At 43.8% G+C, this 24,000-nt stretch overlaps 1 protein-coding gene across 1 annotated transcript; it reads right to left on the minus strand.

Moving 5' to 3' along the window:
• Nucleotides 1–253: 253 nt before the first annotated feature.
• On the minus strand, nucleotides 254–4,394 carry LOC127343813 (pseudo histidine-containing phosphotransfer protein 1-like). The gene is made up of 8 exons (XM_051370011.2): nucleotides 2,452–4,394; nucleotides 2,201–2,312; nucleotides 1,956–2,104; nucleotides 1,644–1,774; nucleotides 1,460–1,528; nucleotides 1,080–1,151; nucleotides 797–869; nucleotides 254–709 (listed from the first exon to the last, which is right to left on the minus strand). Exons 3-8 carry the CDS (start codon nucleotides 2,013–2,015, stop codon nucleotides 668–670), a joined length of 447 nt encoding a protein of 148 aa, XP_051225971.1. The 5' UTR covers nucleotides 2,016–2,104; nucleotides 2,201–2,312; nucleotides 2,452–4,394; the 3' UTR covers nucleotides 254–667.
• Between the last annotated feature and the right edge of the window lie 19,606 nt (nucleotides 4,395–24,000).

The raw sequence follows: 24,000 nt of genomic DNA on the forward strand, positions 1-24,000 counted from the left end.
ACATGAAATGAGAACTGAAATGGCTTTGAGTATTTTCTCTAGAAAACGCGATCCCACATACTCAGGAACCAGGTTTGACAGGTATGAAACGTGTTAAACCTATACGCAACACTCACCAATTCCAGCTTCATCATCCACATTATTACAGGCAGAGATAGATTAGATCATATACAAGCGCTGTGCGGTTTCTTGGTGCTCAGGCACTACTACTCTACAGACCAAGAGTAACCATATAGCTCTACCTTCATGGGTGCCGACACATTATTTCTGATTAACAAATAAGAAACACGGCACAGCCACAACATAAATGTGACATGAAAGAAGGTCTGCAGAGAGCAAGTGCTCGATAAACTGTGCCTTTATTAGAAAAACAAGAAAAATGGATTCCATGTTTCATGCACGCATGTACTTACCACAGCACAGCAGGCCTCTCTTCTTATTTATTTTTTTACTATAAATATACTTATAAATGAGTAGAATATCAGAGGGCGGAACATCATATGTATTGTTGATTTGTTGTAGAAGCGCAGTGTGTACCGTCAGACTGCAACTGTTGTATGCTGGCCAAGTTACGCTCCCAGCAGGACCAGCATTTTATAGGGTTGGGGTCCTATTTCCGGAGTACTTTCTCCATAATTAGTGCACCTCCAGTACTTACATGACAGGTCTAATGGGTGGCCGCTCCAGTAGGACCAGCTTGCCGCAGCAGCTGCATGATAAAACCACACATCAACACACGCGGAGGTACAGGAAAGGGATGATCGGTTGTCATGGCACTGTGGTGCCTGAAGGTTACCTGGAAATAGGATTCTAGTTTCTGCCTCAGGATCGCATGCTCCCTCTTCAATTTCTGGAGACACCCCATGCAACTGCACATTAAAATGTAGCAGATGTGTAAATAAGGCTGATTCCACCACATGGTGATAGGAGAGAGATACGTTTTGGTTTACAACAATGCAAACTTTGTGAGAAGTGTACTTGATTTCTTTTATCGACAAGACAGAACAAATTAAATCTAGAAAATAGAGATAAAAGTCTCCGAAAACTGAGCATCAGTATGGAGTGTGTGAGAGACGGACCCTTCAACATTTCCTTTCCCACAGTTATCTTTGAATGACATGCATTCACTCTTCATCCTAGAAGCACCAATGCTGCATCGAGTTGTCAAATGTCAATGCTAGATCAAATTTATTACCAAACACATAACAGTCCAGAGTCATGCTTTCTTATATCATGCAAAATGAACTTTTGGAAACTTGAGGATTTTCCAAAATGTTGCAAAAAATATGGTTCCAGAAAGGGTGTGCCAGCTTCCCTGCATGCCTAGCTAAACTCAAAGTCATGATAGTTCTTGTGGTATGCAAAAGAATGAAGCTGAAGGCCGATGATGCTGAATCTTTCGCACTACATCCCTCATAGGCAAGTGAACAAAGATATCAAGAAGCAATTGTGTAGTTACCTGGAACAGCTGCCTTTCAGTTGCTGCATGTATGCATCCCACCTATTGAAATCTCTGGGGTACTTCTCCCTGCAGTGCTTTCAGATCTCAATCAGTTAAGTCTAACATTGCAGCTTGCATGGTCTAAATATGTTTCTTTTTTCATTCAGTAAAGGGAGCTCTTATCCCTATACTTGGTACTTACAAAGCTTGCTCAAGGTTTGATATTAGCCTGCCTGAATCTTTGAAAAACAACACAGCAACTTCTTCCACAAAATTAGGACTAGCTTCATCCTGCAAGTCCTCCACCTGACGAAATTGCTCATCAAGGTGACCCTGTCATAAGAATGTTATTTCTAAATCAGCATGTGATTTATTCAAGAGAACCATGAAAAATGTAGAATGGTGACGATGGGATAAGAAATGGGAGGCTTCCTGCATAAACATACACCAAAAATGGTTGAAAGCTCCCTGAGCAAAAGTAAGATATATTATTGAGGGAGAGTTGGCTACATGCCTGATCAAAGAGGCCCTTTTTCATAGATGCAGCTTGTCGTCGCAAATTAGAATAATCCATTTATATGGATGGACGGATGAATAAGTGGCAAAGTGAAGTTGGTACAGATTAGAGCAAGCTTCGCAATGCACCTATATAACTTGTGGGAGCTGCGGATGTAGAAAGTTGAACGTGAGATGCATTTATATAGCCGAGGAGGCTGTTGTTTGCCCACCAAACATAAGTGATAGTGCAGATATTCTAACCTCTGGAGTCTGGATAGCAATGTTTAGTATCTTGCGTGCGTAGGTGATTTGATTGCCACGGTATGCAAAAGCTATCCATATTTTGGAGAGTGACTTGAATATATGCGGATTCCTGTACGCTGGAGCTCTTTATAAGATGCACAGTGATTCAAATAAACTAAGTGTGGAGAAACCATTAGGGGTTTGAATTTGAACCACTCCAGATTGGTTTATCACTGACAGTTGACGACTCAAAGGAACGGAAGCATTACCCTGTTTCATGGCATAAGGACTATCTTCCCAGCAAACATCATCATCCAAGCAGATCACAAAATGTTAGCTGGAAGCACCGTCTGTTGTACAGTGACATGGCATATCCAGACCTAAAGCCTTGGTACCTGTTTTAGTGACCCTCCAAATGCAGTAAATACATTTGATTACAATGTGGATTTCAAACGATCTTGCAGCTCAAATGCTAAAATATCTAATGTTCTATTGCCAAGAAGTCAGAAGTAGACATACCAACACACATTCCAACAATCGGAGAAGTACCGAGTGCAATTAGTTCTTTCCCACTATGAGATGATAAAAGAAGTATCGGTTCAGAAGGAAATTAATCACACATGGGATAGTTTAATTCAATTCAGCTGGTGTTCCTACAATTGATTAAACCGCACATGTAACAACGGACAGAACACTCAAAACCAACCTGAGGTTGGGTGGCTAGGAGGGTGGTTGTACCCTCAACCCACAAGAGTTCAAACCTAGGGTTTGACACTTGTGTGTCTCATAAAGGCAGTATATTCTTTGAGTAGGAGACGACGTTCCCATCGGTAGTGAGACGCCTGTGGTGATTTCGTCAATCTCAAGACCCGATCCGCTGGCTCAGACTTTCGGAAGTGCTCAGAGGGGCAGGGTGTGCGTGTGTACGTGCATAGGGGTGTGCATAGGGGTGAGTGTATCAACATGTGCGAGCGTCTGCGTTTGTATTGTGTTTCTCCAAAATAAAAATAAAAATAAAAACAGACAGAACACTCTAAACTTCCATTTACTACCAACCAAGTAGCCTAACACACAACCTGAGACAAGTCTAGATGGTAGCATTTTCTAACTCTCCATAGGTACCAAACTCATACAACAAAAGCAACCAGTGTTCACATTTAGTATCTATCAACATCAAACTGGAGTTCAATTAATACCTGCAGGGCAAGCCAACTGAAACAAAAAAAATCTGATTCGACTAATAATACGAAAATATGATTAACTTACATCAGTGTCTTGTTCAGCTAATGGTTATCTGATTTGCGTGTAAATAACAGTAGAATACTGTGACCTTTAAGTGAAAAGCTATTCTGTCAGGAAACAAATATGTGGCGAATAGTGGAAGGTCGTATTGTTATCGGACAAAGCAGAGAAGATAGAACAAGATATATTTTGTGCCCCTCAAAGTTCAAACATATTGTTGTGATAAAATCTGAGAGAACGATGGAGAATTGGAACAGGTCCATGAGATGCTTACTTTGAGCCTCAGCCAAAGAAAAGCTGGACAAAGAAACAACGCAATAGTTCCTTCCAATTGTTGTAGAACAAAGACTCTCGGCCACTGGACCACGTGGCAAAAACCGACAACTTTTCTCAAGAGTAAAATAGATTCATTCAATGATTGATCCTATGATTGCTCTTCACCCCCAGTCAACATCACAACTTGATAAGAGTATCTGACATTGGATTAAAAAAATCGAAATAACCAGAAATCCTATACAGAGGATAGCTCAAGAAAAAGCGAATTCTGGAACGACCATGGACATGACTGTAAATGAATGGAATGCATATACATAAGGATAAAATCCATATACGCAACTTGATTTTTTTTGAAAATCCCTCGCCAAGATGGGTCCAAGAAGATCCCAAAGCATAGTCTTGCTATCCATCCCTACAGGCACATCCCTTTCCCTTTGTCCAGTGAACATTCTTCTGGCAATATTTTTCATTCTACAGGACCGTGGTTCGCCATGCTCAGTGCTCATGTCATAGTTACTACCTCATCAGGCACCACCTTCTTTTTGTAAAACCAAATCAAGCATTGTGCTCTCAGATATATTAATATGAATAGCTCATTAGAAGTTAGTTTAACAATATATTTAGAGCTACACATGGTCCAAAGACATATACCAGGTGACTACTCCTAGAAAAAATACATTTAGGTGCTCCTGCCCTATCTATTTTCTTGCATATCATGTATGCCCTTGCCTATTAAGAAATAAATATAGTTTATGGTCTATCATTCGTCAAATATATATATATATATATATCATTAAATTCTCTTTATGTTGGTTACCACAGATAGCTGACAGTCAAACATAAGAAAACTTGCCACTCTGGTGTTTTATCCAGAATAAAGGTAGGCAAGTGCAGTACAGGGGTCTCCGACAAAGCTATACGGAGAAATAAGCATTTTGAAACGAAGGAACTCTTCATAGTGTAGAATTTGAGTTTTCACCATGATGTTCTTTTGCAGATATAATGAGCAAACACAAAGCAGCAGCAACAACAAAATAGATATCTCTCTGTATCAAGTAAATCTGCTTCCACGTATCAAGGTTATCCATGCTCTATGGCTTATGTGCAACCAAGCCGTCAGAAATCCCTTTATAGCATCGACGTATGCACATTCCATAACCTAAATCTAGCATACGTGTAGCTCGGCACGAACTAGATTTGTGCCAGTAGCTCCAAAAGTGTTTTTATGTCTATATCATCTATGGTCCATTGGTCCTCCAAAAGGAGATGCTTTCTTGGTTTTGTTTTGCATGTATGATTCATTACTTTTGACAGCTTAGTTGGTATCTGCTCTCAGCTTCTCGCCTACGTGTGTGTTGATTTGCCTCATTATCCCCTCACATTCAAAATCTTTATAGAAATTGAATAAGCTATCTACTCCCTAGGTCAGATCTGACAAATTTTAGATGTATTTAGAAACTATTTAGTATGTAGATACATTTAAATTTTGACAAATCTCAGACAACCTTTGTGGAACGGAGGGAGTATTCCTGTTTATATTTTTTCTGTATTGATGGTAAATTAAATTAACCTAGACATGCACATCTTCTCTTGGTTCAAACACATCAAAAACTAACTTCCGAGGTGAGACTATGGTCTGAGATCACCGACCAACCAAACAGTTTCCAAGTTTTAAGTTTTAACTTGTGAGCTTGTACAGAGCTCTATCAATTGCAGCAAGGAACTCAGACACAGCGGGAACCACAAACAATCTGCTCATCCACACACATAAAACACTATCTAAGTGTGTGAGATCATTTTCATTCCAGTAGTGGAAAATAAAGATCACGCGGTTCTCTCTTCTTGCCTTGATCGATTCCGCGTCACACAAGAACCGATTCCTCCATGGCGACATCCATGAGGGGGGCAACTGGGCAAGCGACGGAAAGCTATGCACAGTGCGATGGGGAGCCTAGAGATCGACACGTCGATTCCTCGACAGCAACCTCCACGGTCGCATCTGGCACACATCCACGACCGGATGGACGCGCCGACCCGCCCGACGCCAGTCGGAGCGCAGCCGCAGCTTTCGCATACGGAATTGGCAAAGGGGGCAGAAGGGTAGAAAACGATGCTCGGGAAAAGGCGGCCGGAGAGCGAATGCGGCGCCTCTGCAACTAGGGTCTGGGGGATGATTCGTGGCTTCGCTCGGATGGTGAAGTGCTTAGGGAGTTACCGCCGGGAGGCGCCGGACGAGCGAGATGCGGCCACCAGCGCGCGCGGGCCATTGCGGGTGGTGCTGTGGAGGTCGCGGCGGCGGCGATGGCCGGCAGCGCGGCAGCTTCAATGGTCCCGGGTGAAGATGGGAGTTGGGCCGGGTTTTTCCCGGATAGCACTAGACCCGGTAAGCACAGAAAACTTATTCACCGCCCAACGAGGACAATCCTATACCGTATACACCGACCAGGTCGGTACCTAACAGTCACCGCACACCCTGGTCAGTATTGGGCTTGGCCCATTTACGTTTTTCCTTTTTTCGTTTTTCTGTTTCTGTTTTTTCTTCCCCTTTTGTTGTTTTTCTGTTTCCTTTTTTATTTTTTTATTTTCAGTTTATTTTTTATTTTTTTTCAAATCCGAATAAAATCAAATTTGAAAATAGTTCAAATTTTAAAATGTTCAAATCGTAAAATGTTTAAATTGGAAAAAAATCAAATTGGAAAAATATTAAAATTTGAAAATTGTTTGTATTTAAAAAATGTTCATATTTTAAAAATGTTTTAATTTAAAAAATGCTGAATTTGGAAGAAAAAAAATCAAAAATCTGAAGAAAAAAATGTTCAAGTTCATAAAATGTTAAATTTTGAAAATATTTAGATTTCAAAACAACTAAAATTTTAAAATTCTGGATTTAAAAAAATCAGATTTAAAAAGAATCACCTTTTGGAAAACATAAATAAAAAATGAAAAAATGAAAAAACAGAAAAAAAAAATTAAATTAAAGGTGGGCGGATGGTGGGCCAGCCCAATCACCCGCTTGGGAGGTGTGCGGCGCCTGGTCCGTGCCGACGAGGTCGGCATACAGCACCCCCCAACGCGGGCTCCCGTCTAAACTGAACAAGTGATGGGCTAGGCCCGTTAGCGCGATATGGGCTTTCAATTCTTTCTCTGTTGGTTCTCACTTTCCATTGGTTTTCTTTGGTATATGGGTTTTGCTCCGGTTTTAGGTGTGTCATGCAATTTTTTGAGCTTCTTTAAAGTGTGGACCTTTTCTAATTTGAACTTCTTAAGTTTAATTTTTTTAGATTTGAATAATTTTCAAATTTTAACATTTTTTATTTGAATGTTTTCTAATCTGAACTTTTCAATTTTAAAATTGTATATGTGATTTTTTTCAAATGTAAACATTTTTAATCAAAATAGAAAGAAAGAAAAGAGAAACCATACATGTTATTGGATCGTGGCCCATGGTGTTGACGTGCGTGCGATGCCCCGCCCGCAACGAGCGCGCTCCTTGGTCGGGCTAGCACAACACGATAAACTGGGTTTGGTCATGCCTAAAGTTCAAAAAACAAGTCAGCGCAATGCGACACGATGTAACATGTCGAAACTGTGTCGACCCTTACCAAAAATGGCCCTAAATCTTGGCAAGCAAGTGATGTATGTTGTGCAATGTTTGTTCGTCTTGATCTTGTGCTCATGGTGATCTAATTTTCTAGGTATATAGTGATGAGGGAGGAAATCTCATCTTTGTCGGTAGAAAACCTTCGATCACATGCTCTCACTCCCCTCCACCCTTTGGCTGCTCATGATGACACTAGTAGGAAAACGCTTATAGGCGAAGCTTATTTCTGTGGCGCACCACCAAAAATGCGCCACAGAAAGTTATTTTGTGGCGCACCAGGCACGGTGCGCCACAGAAATAGCTTAATTTTGTGGCGCACCAGGCACGGTGCGCCACAGAATAGCTTAATTTTGTGGCGCACCAGGGATCCATGCGCCACAGAAGTTTGGTGGGGCCAGCTCCAATCATTGATTTCACTATTTCAGTGGCGCACAGGACCAGTGCGCCACAGAAATAAGACATTCTGTGGCGCACTGGTCCTGGTGCGCCACTGAAATAAGACTTTCTGTGGCGCACGTGGGATGGTGCGCCACAGAAACTACACATTTCTGTGGCGCACATGAGTTCCATGCGCCACAGAACTTTTTTTGGCTCCCCACGCAACTCCACCCCCCCTGTGGATCGCCTTTTTTACCTCTGTAAAAAATAAAAAAAATAGATAAAAAATTCAAAAAATAAATTCCTTCAACATGCCCATGTATTATGTCATCTTTTACCACTGAGAATTAACAAACAATAGTTTTGACTTTTTTTGCAAAATTGCGTGGGAAAATCATCAAACTGGATTTCTGGTTGCATACGAACTCGAAAAAAAACGCATAATATATCAAAATGTTCCCACGAAAATTCTACATCCGAATTCACCTGGGCTTGCCCGGTTGGACAATTTTTAGAATCTCAAAATTCGAAAAGAGTAAAAAGTTACGGGCAGTTAAAGATTTTTTGCTGCAAAATACAAAAAAAGAAAAAAAAATTCTGTGGCGCACCAAGTGCCCGTGCGCCACAGAATTAACGTCCAAATTTGAAATTTCTGGCGCCCACTTCTCCTTCTCCTCCATTTCTCCCCTTCTCCACTTCTCCCCTTCTCCCCTTCTCCACTTCTCCTCTTCTCCTCCTCTCCTCCTCTCTTCCTCTTCTCTCCCTCCACTTCTCCACTTCTCCTCTTCTCCTCCACTCCTCTCTCCTTTCCTCCACTTCTCCACTTCTCCTCTCTCCTCTCCTCCACCGGCGACCAACTCCGGTGACCAACTTCAGCGACCAACTCCGGCGACCTCCACCGGCGACCACGACCAACACCTCCTCCGGCGACCACCTCCTCCACAATAACCACCTTCTCCTCCTCCTCCGGCGACAACCACCACCACCACCTCCTCCTCTACCACCACCACCACCACCACCACCACCACCTCCACCTCCACCTCCACCTCCTCCTATTCCACCACCACCACCACCTCCTTCGGCCGGCCTCATCCTCCACCCACAAACCCACACCACCCACGCAACCAACCACCCACCTCCGGCGACCTTCCAGAAAAATTAAAAAAAAATTGGCGGCCCCAGATCTAGATCTAGATCTGGCCGCCACTTTTTTTGAAATTTTAAAAAAAATTCTGTGGCGCACCGGCGGTGGTGCGCCACAGAAATAAGACTTTCTGTTTCTGTGGCGCACCGCCGCCTGGTGCGCCACAGAAATAAGACTTTCTGTGGCGCATGGGAAAGGGGGAAACTTGCCCCCCAAGTTGATCCCCCTAGGGTTTTGGTAAACCCTAAGGGGTGGTCGGCCTGGGCCCTTGGGGCTTGGTGCGCCTGGCCAATTAGGGCAAGGCAGCACCCCCGGCCCATGTTGGCCCCCCTAGGTCGTGGGCCCCATGGTGGAACCCTCCGGAACCTTCTAGAACCTTCCCGATCTTCCACCGAAAAATTCCCGAACTTTTCTGAAACCTAGAAATCAACTTCCCTTATATGAATCTTATTCTCCAGACCATTCCGGATCTCCTCCTGATGTCCTGGATCCCATCCGAGACTCCGAACAAACTTCGGACTCCATCTCATATTCCGAATCTACTTATGCGACATCGAACCTTAAGCGCGTCACCCTACGGTTCGTGAACTATGCAGACATAGTCGAGACTCCTCTCCGACCAATAACCAATAGCGGGATCTGGAGATACATAATGGCTCCCATACATTCAGCGATAACTTAGTGATCGATTGAACCATTTACATACGATATCGATTTCCTTTGTCATGCGATACTTTACTTGTCCGAGGTTCGATCATCGGTATCTCCATACCTTAATCAACCTCGTTACCGACAAGTACTCTTTACTCGTACGTGGTATGTCATCTCTTGTGACCTAGTCACATGCTTGCAAGCTAATCAGACGACATTCCACCGAGAGGGCCCAGAGTATATCTATCCGTCATCAGGATGGACAAATCCCACTCTTGATCCATATGCCTCAACTCGCACTTTCCGAATACTTAATCCCATCTTTATAACCACCCATTTACGCAATGACGTTTGATGTAATTTTTTTTTTTTGAGGAACTTACAGCAGGAGAAACTCCTACTGTTTCACTTTTTTATTAAAGGATATGAGAACACAAGATTTTACATGCCCAAAATAATAACTCCCTGGTGCACAAGAAGTGCTCCAAGACTGGGAAGGGCTTTAGACGACTAGGCAGAAGAGAGAGGGTATGGGGAGGAAAGATGACAGGTTGGCACACACCACCCCTTTTACAAATTTATGTGAGCAAAGCAACAATAGAGTGGAGAAGAGCTTTGTGTTCTTCCTTGATCCTGCACCCAAGCACCTCCAAGTCTTGCCGTAGCTGTCTCTTCCAAATACCAATTTCCGGCTGAACCCCCTCGAACAACTTCTTGTTTCTGATCTTCCAAATATTCCACGCGCCTAGGATGACCACTTCAGTGAAAAGAGCCCGACTCCACGTGGATTTGCCATCGGCAATCATTCCCTCAAGGAGGAGACTCGTGTTCCAGGTGAGGCCCAATTCTGTCCAACAGCTAGAGCTGAAGCTGCAACCGAAAAAAAGATGGTTTCGAGTCTCGTCCCTTCCCGAGTCACACGTCAAGCAAGAGAAGTTCGAGCCAATATCAAAGTTCCTTCTCCTTAGCATATCACGTGTGTTGATCCTGTCCACCAGCATCAACCAGGCGAAAACTTTGTGCTTCATCATACACTTGGATTTCTAGATCATTGTAACATAATTAGGCGGGCTGATCTCTCTGAAGCAAAAATCATAGAAGTCTCTGGTTTTGAACTTAGAATTCCCCCAAACAAATTCCCAGATATCCGGGGTCATAGGATCCAACTGGTGATTGATGAAGAGCTCCTGCAATTGGACCAGCTCCTCATGAGCCTCTACTGATAAGGGTAACTGAAAAAGTGCCGCAACGTCTTGTGCGCCGACGAAATCCGCCACTGAGACATCTTCAGAGGTTGTATACGAGAATAACCTTGGCGAGGCTATAGATAAAACAGGGGAGCACCATGGGTCTTTCCACAAAAGGACAGTGTCGCCAGCCCTCACCTTGCAAGATGTGATCCCTCGATAAACATTCATCAACTTTGCCACATCTCGCCACCAGAATGAGCCGCATATAGGTTTTGCATGTGGAACACAATTATCATAATACGCCGTCCAAACCAGCTGTACCCATGGAATATCACTTCTCTTGTAGAATTTGTCAAGGAGCTTGATTAGAAGAGCTTGGTTTTGGACCTTGAGGTTCATCACCCCGAGACCTCCCTTGTTTTTTGGCTGGCACACCATCTCCCAGGAGGCCAGTGAGTGACACTTTTCTTCTCCGTCCACCATTTTCCTCCAAAGGCAATGTCTACGAGCTCTATCACAAAACTCGAAGATTTTCAAGGGAATTTTTAGTGTACACATGGCAAACGTAACCAGTGGAGTTATCGCGGAATTGACATATGTCAGCCTGCCACCGTAAGTGAGCCAGAGGGCCGAACTTGAGAGTCTCCTTTCCACTGCACACACCATTGGCATCAAATCTTCAACTGTTGGTCTAGTGGTTCCCATAGGAAGCCCAAGGTAAGTGAACGGCATCGTTCCCACTCTGCAACCAATTTCCATGGCCAGCGTGTTTGCCCGCTCAACAGAGATATTGATAGGGTAGAGTTGGGTTTTGTTGAAGTTTATTTTCAAGCCCGTGGTTTTTGCAAACGCTTGGAGGATCTCCTGCATAGCACGCAATTGCTCTGGACAAGCTGGAAGCACAACAATCGTGTCATCAGCGTATTGGATTACTGGATAGTCTTCAGAGGCCGGCTGTTGAATGGGCAGGCGCAGGATACCATCTGCACATGCGTTGTTGATTACTGTCTGAAGAACATCACCCATAGTAACGAAGAGTAGCGGGGAGAGGGGATCGCCCTGCCTCACACCCCTCTTGCACTTGAATTCTGTTCCAGGCACACCATTGAGTAGCACTGCCGAGCTCCCTGAACTGAGGATGTTTCTCACCATCTCGATCCAACGACTGTCAAACCCTCTATATTTTAGAATGTCCAGGATGGACTGATGACTGACAGTGTCAAAAGCTTTCTCAAAGTCTATTTTGAGAACCACACATTCAGCTCCAGACGCATGGCATTGGTATAGGAATTCATATGCCCAGGCCAGGCAGTCTTGGATAGTCCGACTCTTCATGAATCCGTACTGGTTGCGATGAACCAAACGGAGAATCCATTTCTGAAGCCTGTCAGCTAGAAGTTTAGTCAGCACTTTGACAACACAGTTCAGCAGCGAGATCGGTCGGTAGTCATTCACTGTTTCTGGCGAAAGGATTTTCGGAATAAGAGTGATCAAGGAGCTGTTAAGACACTGAACCGTGATCTTTCCTTCCCAGAAGTCATCACATAAAATATAGAAATCCTCCTTGATTATATCCCAACAGCTTTTTAGGAAGAGCCCATTGAAACCGTCTGGTCCCGGCGCTTTATCCACTGGGAGCCGCTTGATAACTCCATCAATTTCCTCCCGTGAGAATCTGGCTGAGAGGGACTCGAGCCCTTGCATTGGCTGGATCAGCTCCTCAAGGTTTAAGCAATTTTCTGGCACACTTTCAACCCCCATTCTGTTCTTGAACGCTTCATAAAATGCCGCTGCTTTTTCTGAATGCGTATCCAGGATTCTGCCATCCAGGCTACTAAGCACCGCAACATTATTCCTTCTGTATCGCTCAGTGGCTCGAGCATGGAAGAATTTGGTATTTTCATCTCCTAATTTGGCCCATCTGTAAGTGCACCTTTTTTTCCAATACTTATTTTTATAATCGAGCAATCTTAACAAATGTTTCTTCAGAATGACTCGGAAGTTCCATTCCTGTCTTACCAAGGATCTCTTGTCCTCTAGACTATCCAATTCAGCCAGCACTTTGTTACTGTTTTCGATTGCTGTGCTAAGCCTGGAGATGGATTTGCTCCACAGTTTGAGATCTCTACGCAGTCTCTTAAGTTTGGCTGAAAGTATAAGTGCACTGTTATTTGCCCTGACTGGGTAATTCCAACTCTCAAGTACCGTTTCTCTGAACCCAGGGTGCAAAGGCCAATAATTTTCAAAGCGGAACAGCCGGCATTTGGGTATGCTTGTTTGAATGGACACTACACATGGAGTGTGATCTGAGACAGGTTTTGCAAGAGGCTTGACACACGTGTTGGGAAAAACTGATGTCCATTCAACGGTGGTAAAGAACCAGTCAAGCTGCTCGAGCAGTGGTTGTTCTTGCATGTTACACCACGTAAACCTTCTGCCCTTCAGAGGCAGTTCGACTAAGGCATGCCCGCTGATGAGCTCATTGAATTTTATCATGTCATTCACATTACCGCCAGGACGGTTACGATTTTCAGGCGCACGAATAAAATTGAAATCACCAAGTATTAACCAAAGCTCATTAGGACTGATCGACAGGTTTTCTATCCATTGTACAAACTCAGTTCTCAGCTCCCCCGCGCAAGGACCATAGATATTTGTTAAGTTCCAGGTTTGGTTAGATTGAGTGGAGGAAAGTGTGATTGTTATCGCAAATCTCTCACGGTGAAGGACAACACCCGCGAACATGGAACTGCACCAGATGATAATCAAACCACCCGAAGCACCAAGGGAAGGAACGTATTCGAATTTATCAAAGCGGCGAGGACAGCATTTACGAATATAAGAGTTATCGAACTGTTCTTTTTTGGTTTCTTGGAGACAAATGATAGCACAACTACACTCCTCAATTTTATTGCGAAGGGCGAGACATTTTTCATCAGAGTTTAACCCTCTGATGTTCCAACACAAGATAGACCAAAACGAGAGAAGACTCATGGGGAGGGGGGGAGGATGATGCGGTACACAAAACGATCAACCCAAGGACAGGCTTGGGGACAGACTCTATGACACGACACACGAGCAGAAGACACAAAGATGCCCATCGCGAGGAGTGTGATGCAGACTTCTAAGCGGCGTCGGCTTCCTCTGACACTTCCTCGGCAGCAAGCAGACATTCTTCCGAGACTTCCTCCGCTGGAACACCACACAGGTTGACAGCAATGTTTTGGAGGACATCCACTGGGGTCGGAGGTGGGATCGCATCATCTTCAGAATCTTCCACTGTCTGCTGATCGTCACGCACAGGGATGGTGGTCGAAGTAGCAGGCTCCAGCTGCTGCATGCCAGGGACAGAGATCGGCTGCACGTGCGAGGAGCGGGCATGGCGATCCGAAACGGAGCTTTGCTTAAACCCCTGGAAGCGAGTGTTCCTAGTGCTGCGACGGAGCCCGACAACACTTTGAGGTGTATCCCTGCGACGCTTGCGCCTTGCCACAGAGCTCTCAGGTGCTTGGAATGGCGCAGCTACATCCTCTCCCATCGGGGTCAGAACGACAGGTGGGTTACCCAAGGCCTGGGCCTGGGGAGAGAAGGGTACAATGGCCCAGGCATCACTACTGTCAGAAAGGGGCTGAGCAGACTGCTGGGGCGCGACCGACTGGGCCAGAACTTGAGCTGTATTTATTTGTATATTTTCCATGGCTGCCACCAGATCCTCCGACAAATTCCTTGCAAAGCTGACGTTCATGAGAACAAACTGTTCCACTTCCGTTCCCTCTGAATCAGACGAGTTATAGCCGACCTGATCAAAACCTGCATCCTCCAGATCATCAAACACATTATTGGCCGGAACGCTGCCATCTTCTGCAAGCACCCCCTGCTCCCCTGGGATATTGTTCAACTGAACCAGGCTGCCAAGAGGGGGTTGCAGCGCTTCATCTCTAGCCTCCTCTGCACCATTATACTGCCACCACTGCTGGATGATCACGTTACCATGCTGTTCCTCAGATGCATCAGGAGCAACAAAGGGGTGCGGGTTAGCTCCATTGGGTGGAAGCGGATCCTCTCCGTCTACATGAACAGCAGGAACAAAACTGTAATAACCCAGAACATAGGAACAACGAAGGGTAGATTTAGAAATGGGATGTGCATTTCATCGCAAAACGGGGGAAATTTTCGCGCCATATTGCAACTAAACCTAAGAGGGATCGAGGTTCTCTCTCATTTTGCACTTAGGGTTAGGCAATGTGAGTTAGGGAAATTTCGACATGATCTCTTTTGTATCTTGCTTGATTTGGGGAATTGATTTCATTTGACAAGTGTCAATACATTAAACAATAAACAATGAACAATATAAATGGAATTCATAATTCAAACAACTTATGAATTCAAACAACTTTGAATTTCAAAGTGAATCACAAATACAATATTTATTCTAGAATATAAATATCACATAATCAAAAGCTCATAAACAAAAACTTGGGCTTTATTGATAACAACACAGATTACAAAGTCTTTACAATATTCTTGATACAAAAATTGATAAATAAGAAACAGAAATGAAAATGAAGATTACAAGTTTATTCCTAATCTAAAACCTAGACTATATGACTTGGAGAATATCTTCTGGCCATGTCCAACTTCATAAACCTGCAAAACAAAGAACCAACACTAGCCAGAATATAAGTGTTAGCTCAATATTCAGTTTAGACAGTTAGCAAGTGACACAATATTCAGTTTGGACAGAACCAAGTCACAGCACACTTGTGCTTGTCCAAAGCCAAGGACAGCACAAGATAGGATCAGGCAGACCAAAACTGAGCAGCTGCAGTAGGCTCAAGTTTCAGCATATGAGAGCACACAGCTCAAGTGTGCTGGGCAGCAACAAAGAAGGCCAGGCAGGGGCTGAGTCACCAAGTGACCAGGCCTTGTGTGTCATGGTCGAGTAAAAGAAGAGATGGTATAAAAGGATCACAAACCCTAGAACCAGTGCACGATCGACCGAGATAAGAATCACCAGGTAAGGGTGAAGTTTGAGCAACACATAGTTCATCCTGTTCTTGCTTAAGAACAGCACAAACACACAAAACCTCAGCCATCAGAAATCATGGTGACCTGAGAAGATCATCCAAGATCTGGAGGTGAAGGGCTTTGCACAAACCACAAGACTGCATCAACAAAGCATTACTTTCTAGGAGCTGGAACAAGGTATACCTAGTTCCTGGAAGAGATCCAATGGATCTAATCCATCATATGCATAAGCATGGGATGAGCAGATGCTCATATGGGTAGATCATCACTTGGTTTTCACCAAGGATTACTGCCAGTCAAAGGCTACTAAGATAGACACTATCCAGATACAGATCATGTGCACAGAGGCTAGAAAGCATGAACAGATGCACACTAGCAAGATCACATGCACAGATAGCACCAGTAGATAGCATAGATTAGCAGCTAAGACTACACAGAAGATCCTAAGCAAGCAACCATCAGAAACCCTAGATTTCTTCACAGGCAAGCATATTGGCATTCATACTTAATATGATCCCCAAATATGCAAGCAAAGTGAGTAGCCAACAAGATCAAATCAATCATGTGAGCAACCAATCAGTAGCAAGCTACTGAGGTCACATCACACTTAGCACCAATTAAAGAAAGCCAAATAGATCACATCACTATCCAGAAATGGATTCAGATTTTAACTGCTTGTAAAAGAATCATGAACAGCAAACTCATATACAAGCAGGACATTTAAATCATCACTGCATAAGCAGTTCATCATAATTAAATAATCCAAGCATGAATTTATTACAGATCCATGCTAAACATGACAGCAGCATACTGTTAAGCAAGACAACTTAATTCATAGCCACTAGAGCAACTCTAGATAGCTAGAGATAAGCAACAACACAAGTAAGCAACCACACAGTGATGCTTGAGCATCAAGATCACTAGATAATTGATTCATATAGCCACAGAATTAGCGATAAGCAATCATCGACAAGCTATTGATCAAATTGATCAATCATAGCAAGCCAAGCTACACGAGAGGATTAGCCAACAAGCAAGAAATGATCCAATGGATCATTGGCTTGCAGAATTAATTAGTACTGAATTATATCACGTGCACCTCGGCACACACACAAGTGTCACGAGATGCATCACAAGTGCACCTAGACAAGCAAGTATGAATAAACCAAGAAGCATAGCAAGCCTATAAGCATGAACAATAGGGTATATCAAGCCATAAGCAAGCACAGCATAGCATGGCAAGTATAGAGCAAGCTAGGAGTAGCAGAGAAGCAAGCATAACATGAACAGCAAGCAAATCGACATGTGCCGGTACCAATAGCGGTAATCTGACCATAAGCTTGCAAGAACCGAAGCACAAAGAAGATTGCGCAAGAAGAGCATGACTCTAGATGATCACAAGATCACCAGAGAGTAACATAGCATGAGGAGGAAGAAGCACAGTAACAAGGGGAGGCGCACAGAGGAGTAGGAGGAGGAACAGAGAACCTTACCCGCGCCTGGAGGCAGAAGCTATGGCATGGCGAGGCAGTGCCCGCGCGGCCATAGCAGCTGCAAAGCCAGGGTAGTCGCCGGCGTTACGCCGACGAACACCACCACAGCAGCACAGCACGGAGACGACGGCACAGGCGCTGCGAGCAAAGACCCGCGCCAGGTCGGTCTCGGAGGCGCTCACGTCGATGGCGAGGGCGAGAGCTCGTCGGAGCTTCACAATCGCCGAGGCGATTCTCCGGTGGATCCAGATCGAGGCGATCCGCCAGAGAAGACGAAGAGGGAAAACCGCTCGGACAGATCGATAGATCTGCTCGAGGCGGTTCTAGATCGGTAGGTGGCTACGGCGGAGGAGGCCGGTGATGGCCGGAGCGGAGAAGCGACGGCCATGGCGGCGACGCCATCGCCACGGGATCGCCGAGGCTAGGGTTAGACGAGTGAGGAGAGGGCCGAGTGAGAGTGAGTGAGGTGGGCCGCTTCGGCGCCACCGAACCCAAAAGGGGGCCAGCCTATTTGGGCCGTCCCTGGGTTAGTTTAATTGGGCTGGGCCCAATAAGGGTCCAGGGGGTATTTTGGTCATTTTACAATTAATAAAAGACCAAAACTTTACCAAATTTTTATAAATCATAAACAACTCTAAAAATCCAATAAAAATTGGATTTATAAATGAAAAATAAATCTTAACCAGAATAAAATATGAAATGAAATTATGGAACAAATTCAAAATTATGAATTTTTAGAATTTAAATAATAACTTGGAATTTTAAATTATTATTTCCTTGTATTTAAAATTCAAGGAAAAATCTCAAATAAGTTCAAATACTTATTTTCCAACATTTCAAAATGGGATTCTATTATTCCAAGTCATTTCATTTGAACAAGGGAATTTTTCCCAGTAAAACTACTATATTTCTTTTTATTCCAAAAACTATAGAGGTAACTCTATAATTTCAAATTATTTTGGAATGACTAAGGTAATTATCAAGTAAAATCATTTTACTTTGAAAATTGTTGTACTTTGTGTGAATTACCATGATTACCACTTTTAAATCAATTGTAAATTACCGTCAAAGACATAAATCTTAAATACAACCCTAACTTGTAATAACTCAATGGGGTAAAGGGATTCAACATAAAATAATACATCCATGATTGCATTATTTGGATTTTTATAACATTGTCCTTACCGGACAATGATGCTTCTTACAGAACCCGAGGTCCAGGTTCCATCAAGCGCATTGAACTGCACTATCTCGCAGTCCACAGGCAAGTTCACCCTTGCTCATGTCAACTTGATTATTTTCTATTACTTTAATGCAAAACTATATACTTATCATTCCTGCATCGCAAATGAAATGTTATTTTCCAACTATGAATATGACTATGTGGATGGCAATGGAACCATGGTATGTGTTGATATGGTGGAGGTTCCATTGCAATGGGTTATATCACCCTAGGATTAAATTACCAATGCCGTCCAGTGATTCTAGCGCCGTACAAACCGCGTTGACCATGAGATCTATAATGGCTGCGGAAAAGCCAGCCGTATCTTTTCCCTTCGCACGCCAACGGATCGGAGAGACGGTGGGGTGCCGGAGGCACCGCCACAATAGGTTGGGAAATCCTTTTAAATCCCCATCCATTGGTGATGTTAATCTCTTCCGATCTATGAAGGATTGTCCAAAGTACACCATGAGTAAAGCCGTATTATCGGGGGAAAGTCTACTGGAGGTGTGCGGGTGGACAAAAGGGTGGGTTTGCAGTCGCGGAGAAGGCGGTGTGGGCTTGGATCTTTATACCTGGCCTCACACCAAAGGAAGTGTGAACGGGGGCAAGTCCCTGCGGATGGCAAAAAGGGTGAGATCTCTTGTGGGAAAAGTAACGCACCTCTGCAGAGTGTATCAAATTGTGGCTGTCACTCCTTGTTTCGGAAGGGAGCTGCGAACGCGGCAGAAAGGAACTCCACGAAGTTCTAGTCAACCCGTGAAGACCGACGGGCATAGTTTTCATAATAAAAGCAACCTTTTGAAGAAATGTTTTCAAAACATGCATTGACCTGCGATTTCTGATCAATGGTCGTAGCTAGTGCATCAAACACCTTTTATTCTTTTAGAACTTGCTGAGTACCTCTGTACTCACTTTCTTTCGACACCCTTGCTAGACCGTGATCTGAAGTGGAGGCTATCAACGATGAAGCACCGAGAAGGAAGCTACGAGCTGGTCTACGATGAACCTGATCTTACCGGCGGAGTGGAAGGCGTAGACTATGGGATAGTCTACGGACCAGATGACACGGAGGTGGAGGAGTAGTGACATACCCTAGTACCATAGAGCCGAGCAACGTAGAACTTACCTAAATAAGTTGTTGAGCTCTTTTCATCTTTAGTATGAGTTGTAATTGTACTTTAGTAGTATCTTAGGGTGTTCTCATAGGACCTGTGAGAATACCAACTTGTTAAGAAAATGTTTGTAATAAAGTATGGAGTGTTATGACCTGCAATGTTTCTGTTGTACCACTCGAGGGATATGGCAAATTGTGAGGAAGCCCCTTCACAAAGATCATATCAACGACTTGTATACTACAACATGCGGTGGTATCTTTGGGTCACCGCAGTGGTATCGAGCAAATGTTGCGACCTTAGGTTGGAAAAACCTAGTATAGGGAAGGAACCTTGTAGGAGTCTAGTAGAAATAGTAAAGGATTCTCTAGAAGTATGGTGATTATTCACTTGAGAATAGCAAAACCATATATTTTAGTGCGATAATTCTTTATTATAGCTATTATGATGCATTATCATCACTAATATTCTGCTTTTGTATACAGCCATAATGGCGAACACTTTTCCTAAGAGGACTTTGAGGAAAGTTGAGGGTTGGCTCGGTGATTATGATGGACCAATAACAGCTCTCTGTGTGGGATGCTGAAGGAACTTCATTGCGATCCACGGATACCTGTTATCAAGTATACTTACTATGATGGGGAAATCCTAGCCAAGTGCAGAGTATCGGTCCAACTACCGGAAAAACTGCTGATGAGTCGTATAATGCCATACGGAGAAGCAAAAACTATCACCACAGCCTACCATATGGGTCTATTCAAGGCAATCCTTGAGATAAGGCAGCACAAGTCAGTAGAACTGCTATGTTCGAGTTTTCTCATATACCTCATGCCGAGGAAGATGAGGATCCCACTCTTGAATCATTTGGTGTTAGCACACAGAAGTCCTGAAGCTGCAGCACAGCACATGGATAGTTGTAAGTCTTTATTGACCACGATGTACCTTTTACACATGAAGATGAGAGGTGAGATTGACCACATGCTAGCTGAGTTCACGGACCCTGATAAAGTCCAAACTCGGATGCGTGATTTGAGGGCACAACCACAACATACTACACCCTTCTTTAACCCAGATAGTGATGTAGATTTGAGTGACCAGTGGTTCAAGAGAAATCTACCTACAAGAGATCCACTTACACCTAACTTTGTCCCGCACTATCCACACGTGTCAGCATCATATGATACTGGATATGGGGAAGACCACTCATGGAACATAAATTGCTCGGAGTCACCGATTGAAAACTCGACGGGTTGGCGTTTCGGGGAACCTTTCGGTGATGAGGAGGAGCCAATTCCATGTGATACCGGAGATGAGAGTGATGCGGTTAACCCGAATGTTAACCAAAGCTTTGAGCAGAAAGAGAAAGACACCAACTCCATTTCTTTGGATTTGGAGATGGGATTACCCAAAACATCCCAGTACGTTGTAGGTGAGAGTTCTGGAACCAAGAAAAAGAAGAAGAAGAAGATGATGGGTCAAGTTAATAGGAATCCTCCATGGATGACTGGGGAAGAGGAGATGTATTCCACTGGGGATATGTACGAGTCTTTATCTAGTTACTTTGGCATGACGGATCTCTGTCTCGGCACTTCGTCCGATTCAGACTACATACCTACGGGAAGAACTTTCATTCCGGACGGTCTTCGGAGGACAGACCGCTGTACCGGATGGACCCCAGGGATGTACGCGGAGGCGAATGAAGACGATGAGGAGTAGAGTTCCAATGAAGAATAAAGTAATCTAGGTGGTATTGTAATAGAACGTATTTTAAATTTCCGTTGGCTTGGGCTTTGAGCCAAATAAGTGGTTTATATGTACCACATGTAATATAAGTTTGTGAGTGTGTTATGTATTATACGGTGTATATACATAATAAATGTTTGTTTTGGATTTGCTTCTTGATTTCATTGTGTGACTAGTTCTGGGCATTGAGTTGAGCTCAGAAAGCATTTGCATGGTGTAATTATGAGTAATCGCTCTTTGTCACAGGACTAGGGGAAATGGCGTTAGTAGAAACTGAAGAGGCTCGCAGAGAGCGGGAAGCCAGAGAGAAAGAGGAAGCAGATGCAGCAGCTAGAGCAGAAAACGCACCACCACCACCACACCCAATGTTGCACCCAGATTTCCAACAATATATGAGGTCAATGGAGGAAGATAGGAGGCGTTACCAGGAAAGCCAGAGCAAGAATATGCAGGATTTCTTTACCCATGTCATTAATGATAGGGGTAATGAAGGCAAGGGAGTAACACTATCGGACTTCCAAAATGCAAGACCATTACCATTTACATCAGCTCCAGAACCAATGGACGCTGAAGATTGGCTCATGGATACGGAACGGAAGTTGAAGACTGTTGGATGCAACGATGAGGAGAAGATTAGATACACCACGTATCTGTTGTCAGGACCAGCAGCATCATGGTGGGAGAACCTTGTAGCAGTACACCCTCCGGATAAGGTATTCACACGGGAGGAGTTCAAGAAGAAGTTTCGGGATGCTCATGTTCCGGACAGCGTGGTGGAGTTGAAGAAGAGGGAATTTGAAGAACTGAGACAGAATACTGCACCAATCATGCAGTATGTTCGGGATTTCAATAGGTTATCCAGGTATGCACCTGAGGATGTGGATACAGAGGAGAAGCGGAAGAAGCGGTTCATGAGAGGCATGAATCCATACATGAAGATGCAACTGAGGTTGGCACGGACTGCCGAATTCCAGGAACTGATTGACTCGGCAATCACTTTCGAGGATGACTACAGGCAAGTCCAGGAGGACAGGAGGAAGAGAGCTCGTATAGAGCCAAGGAAGTACCCAATCAGTAAACCATTACCTGATCGGAGTTTCAAACCTCGATACAGACCTACTACTGGTAATCAATACAACCGGGAGGTCGAGTCGAACCCAATTAACCAGATCATCTGCAACAGTTGTGGCCTGAGAGGGCATTTGCAGAAGGACTGTCAGAAACCCAGAATCATCTGCTATGGTTGTGGGAAGGAAGGACACATCAAGCCGGAGTGTCCAAACAAGTCATCTTGGAGCGGACAGAGCTCTGGAGGACGAGGTGGAAACAACAACAACAACAACCGCAACAACAACAACAACAACCGCAACTACAACTACAACAACAAGAAGGGAAAGCCTTATGGAAAGCTGAATTGCACATCTTTGGAACAAGCGGAAGAGTCGGATCAAACAGTCTTAGGTACGCTAAGCATTCTTACTCATCCTGGCAAAGTATTATTTGATACTGGAGCAACCACATCATTTCTTGCATTGGAGTTTGTGGAAAAATTCGGGCTTAGATGTTCTAAGTTAGAAACCCCTATAACTGTCCTATCCGCGGGGGGAACGATCTTAGTAACCCACGTGAAAGAAGCACAAGTCCTAACCATATGTGACTGTGTGTATTTCGCGGACCTATTCATCATACCCATGAAAGACATATCAGTCATCTTAGGGATGGATTGGTTGACAGAAAATGGAGCGGTGATTAACTGTGGAGACAAAACAGTGTCACTTCGCAACTCCATCGGAGGTAGAATAGTGTTCCAAGGCAATAGGTACAGTGAGTTGGAGATTGGATTGGAACTCAACAGCCTGAAGGAAGTGAGAATTGAAGATATTCCTGTAGTAAATAAGTTTAAGGATGTATTTCCTAAGGAACTACCGGGGATGCCACCCGATAGAGAGATAGAATTCACAATCGATCTGATTCCAGGCACAGCACCAATAGCACAACCACCATATAAGATGGGGCCAAAGGAGTTAGTGGAACTAAAAGCTCAGATAGATGAACTGGAACAGAAGGGATTTATTCAAGAAAGTGTGTCACCATGGGGTACACCAGTTATTTTTGTGGATAAAAGAGATGGAGGAAAGAGAATGTGTGGAGATTACAGAAATTTGAACAATGTAACTATCAAGAACAAGTATCCTTTACCTAGAATTCAAGATCTTTTTGATCAAGTTCAAGGAGCAGGAGTCTTCTCAAAGATAGATTTAAGGTCAGGATACCATCAAATCAAGATCAAGAAGGAAGATGTACCAAAAACAGCATTCGTATCAAGGTATGGACACCATGAATACTTGGTTGTACCATTTGGACTAACAAATGCACCAGCAATTTTCATGAATTTGATGAACAAGATATTCATGAAGTACTTGGACAAGTTTGTGATAGTGTTCATAGATGATATTCTAATCTATTCCAAAGATAAAGAAGAACATGCCAAACATTTGAAGATAGTTCTGCAAACTTTGAGGGAAGATCAGCTATATGCGAAGTTCAGCAAGTGCAAGTTTTGGTTAGATAGTGTTGAATTTCTTGGACATGTGATAACCAAAGAAGGCATAGCGGTGAATCCAAATAAGGTACAGTCCGTATTGGAATGGAAATCACCTAAAAATGCGAAGGAGATACGAGGATTTCTTGGTATGGCAGGCTACTATAGAAGATTCATAGAGGGATTTTCGAAG

This window comes from Lolium perenne, chromosome 3 (assembly GCF_019359855.2).
Source record: "Lolium perenne isolate Kyuss_39 chromosome 3, Kyuss_2.0, whole genome shotgun sequence".
NCBI lineage: Eukaryota > Viridiplantae > Streptophyta > Magnoliopsida > Poales > Poaceae > Lolium > Lolium perenne.

Excerpts from the sequence above, each read along its gene's own strand:
- LOC127343813 (XM_051370011.2), bottom strand. The coding sequence starts at position 2,015 with ATGGATTATTCTAATTTGCGACGACAAGCTGCATCTATGAAAAAGGGC. Across the intron at positions 1,152-1,459 it reads CTGAAAGGCAGCTGTTCCAG|CATTGGTGCTTCTAGGATGA; the intron begins GTAACTACACAA and ends AACTCGATGCAG. Across the intron at positions 710-796 it reads AACTAGAATCCTATTTCCAG|CTGCTGCGGCAAGCTGGTCC; the intron begins GTAACCTTCAGG and ends TTTATCATGCAG.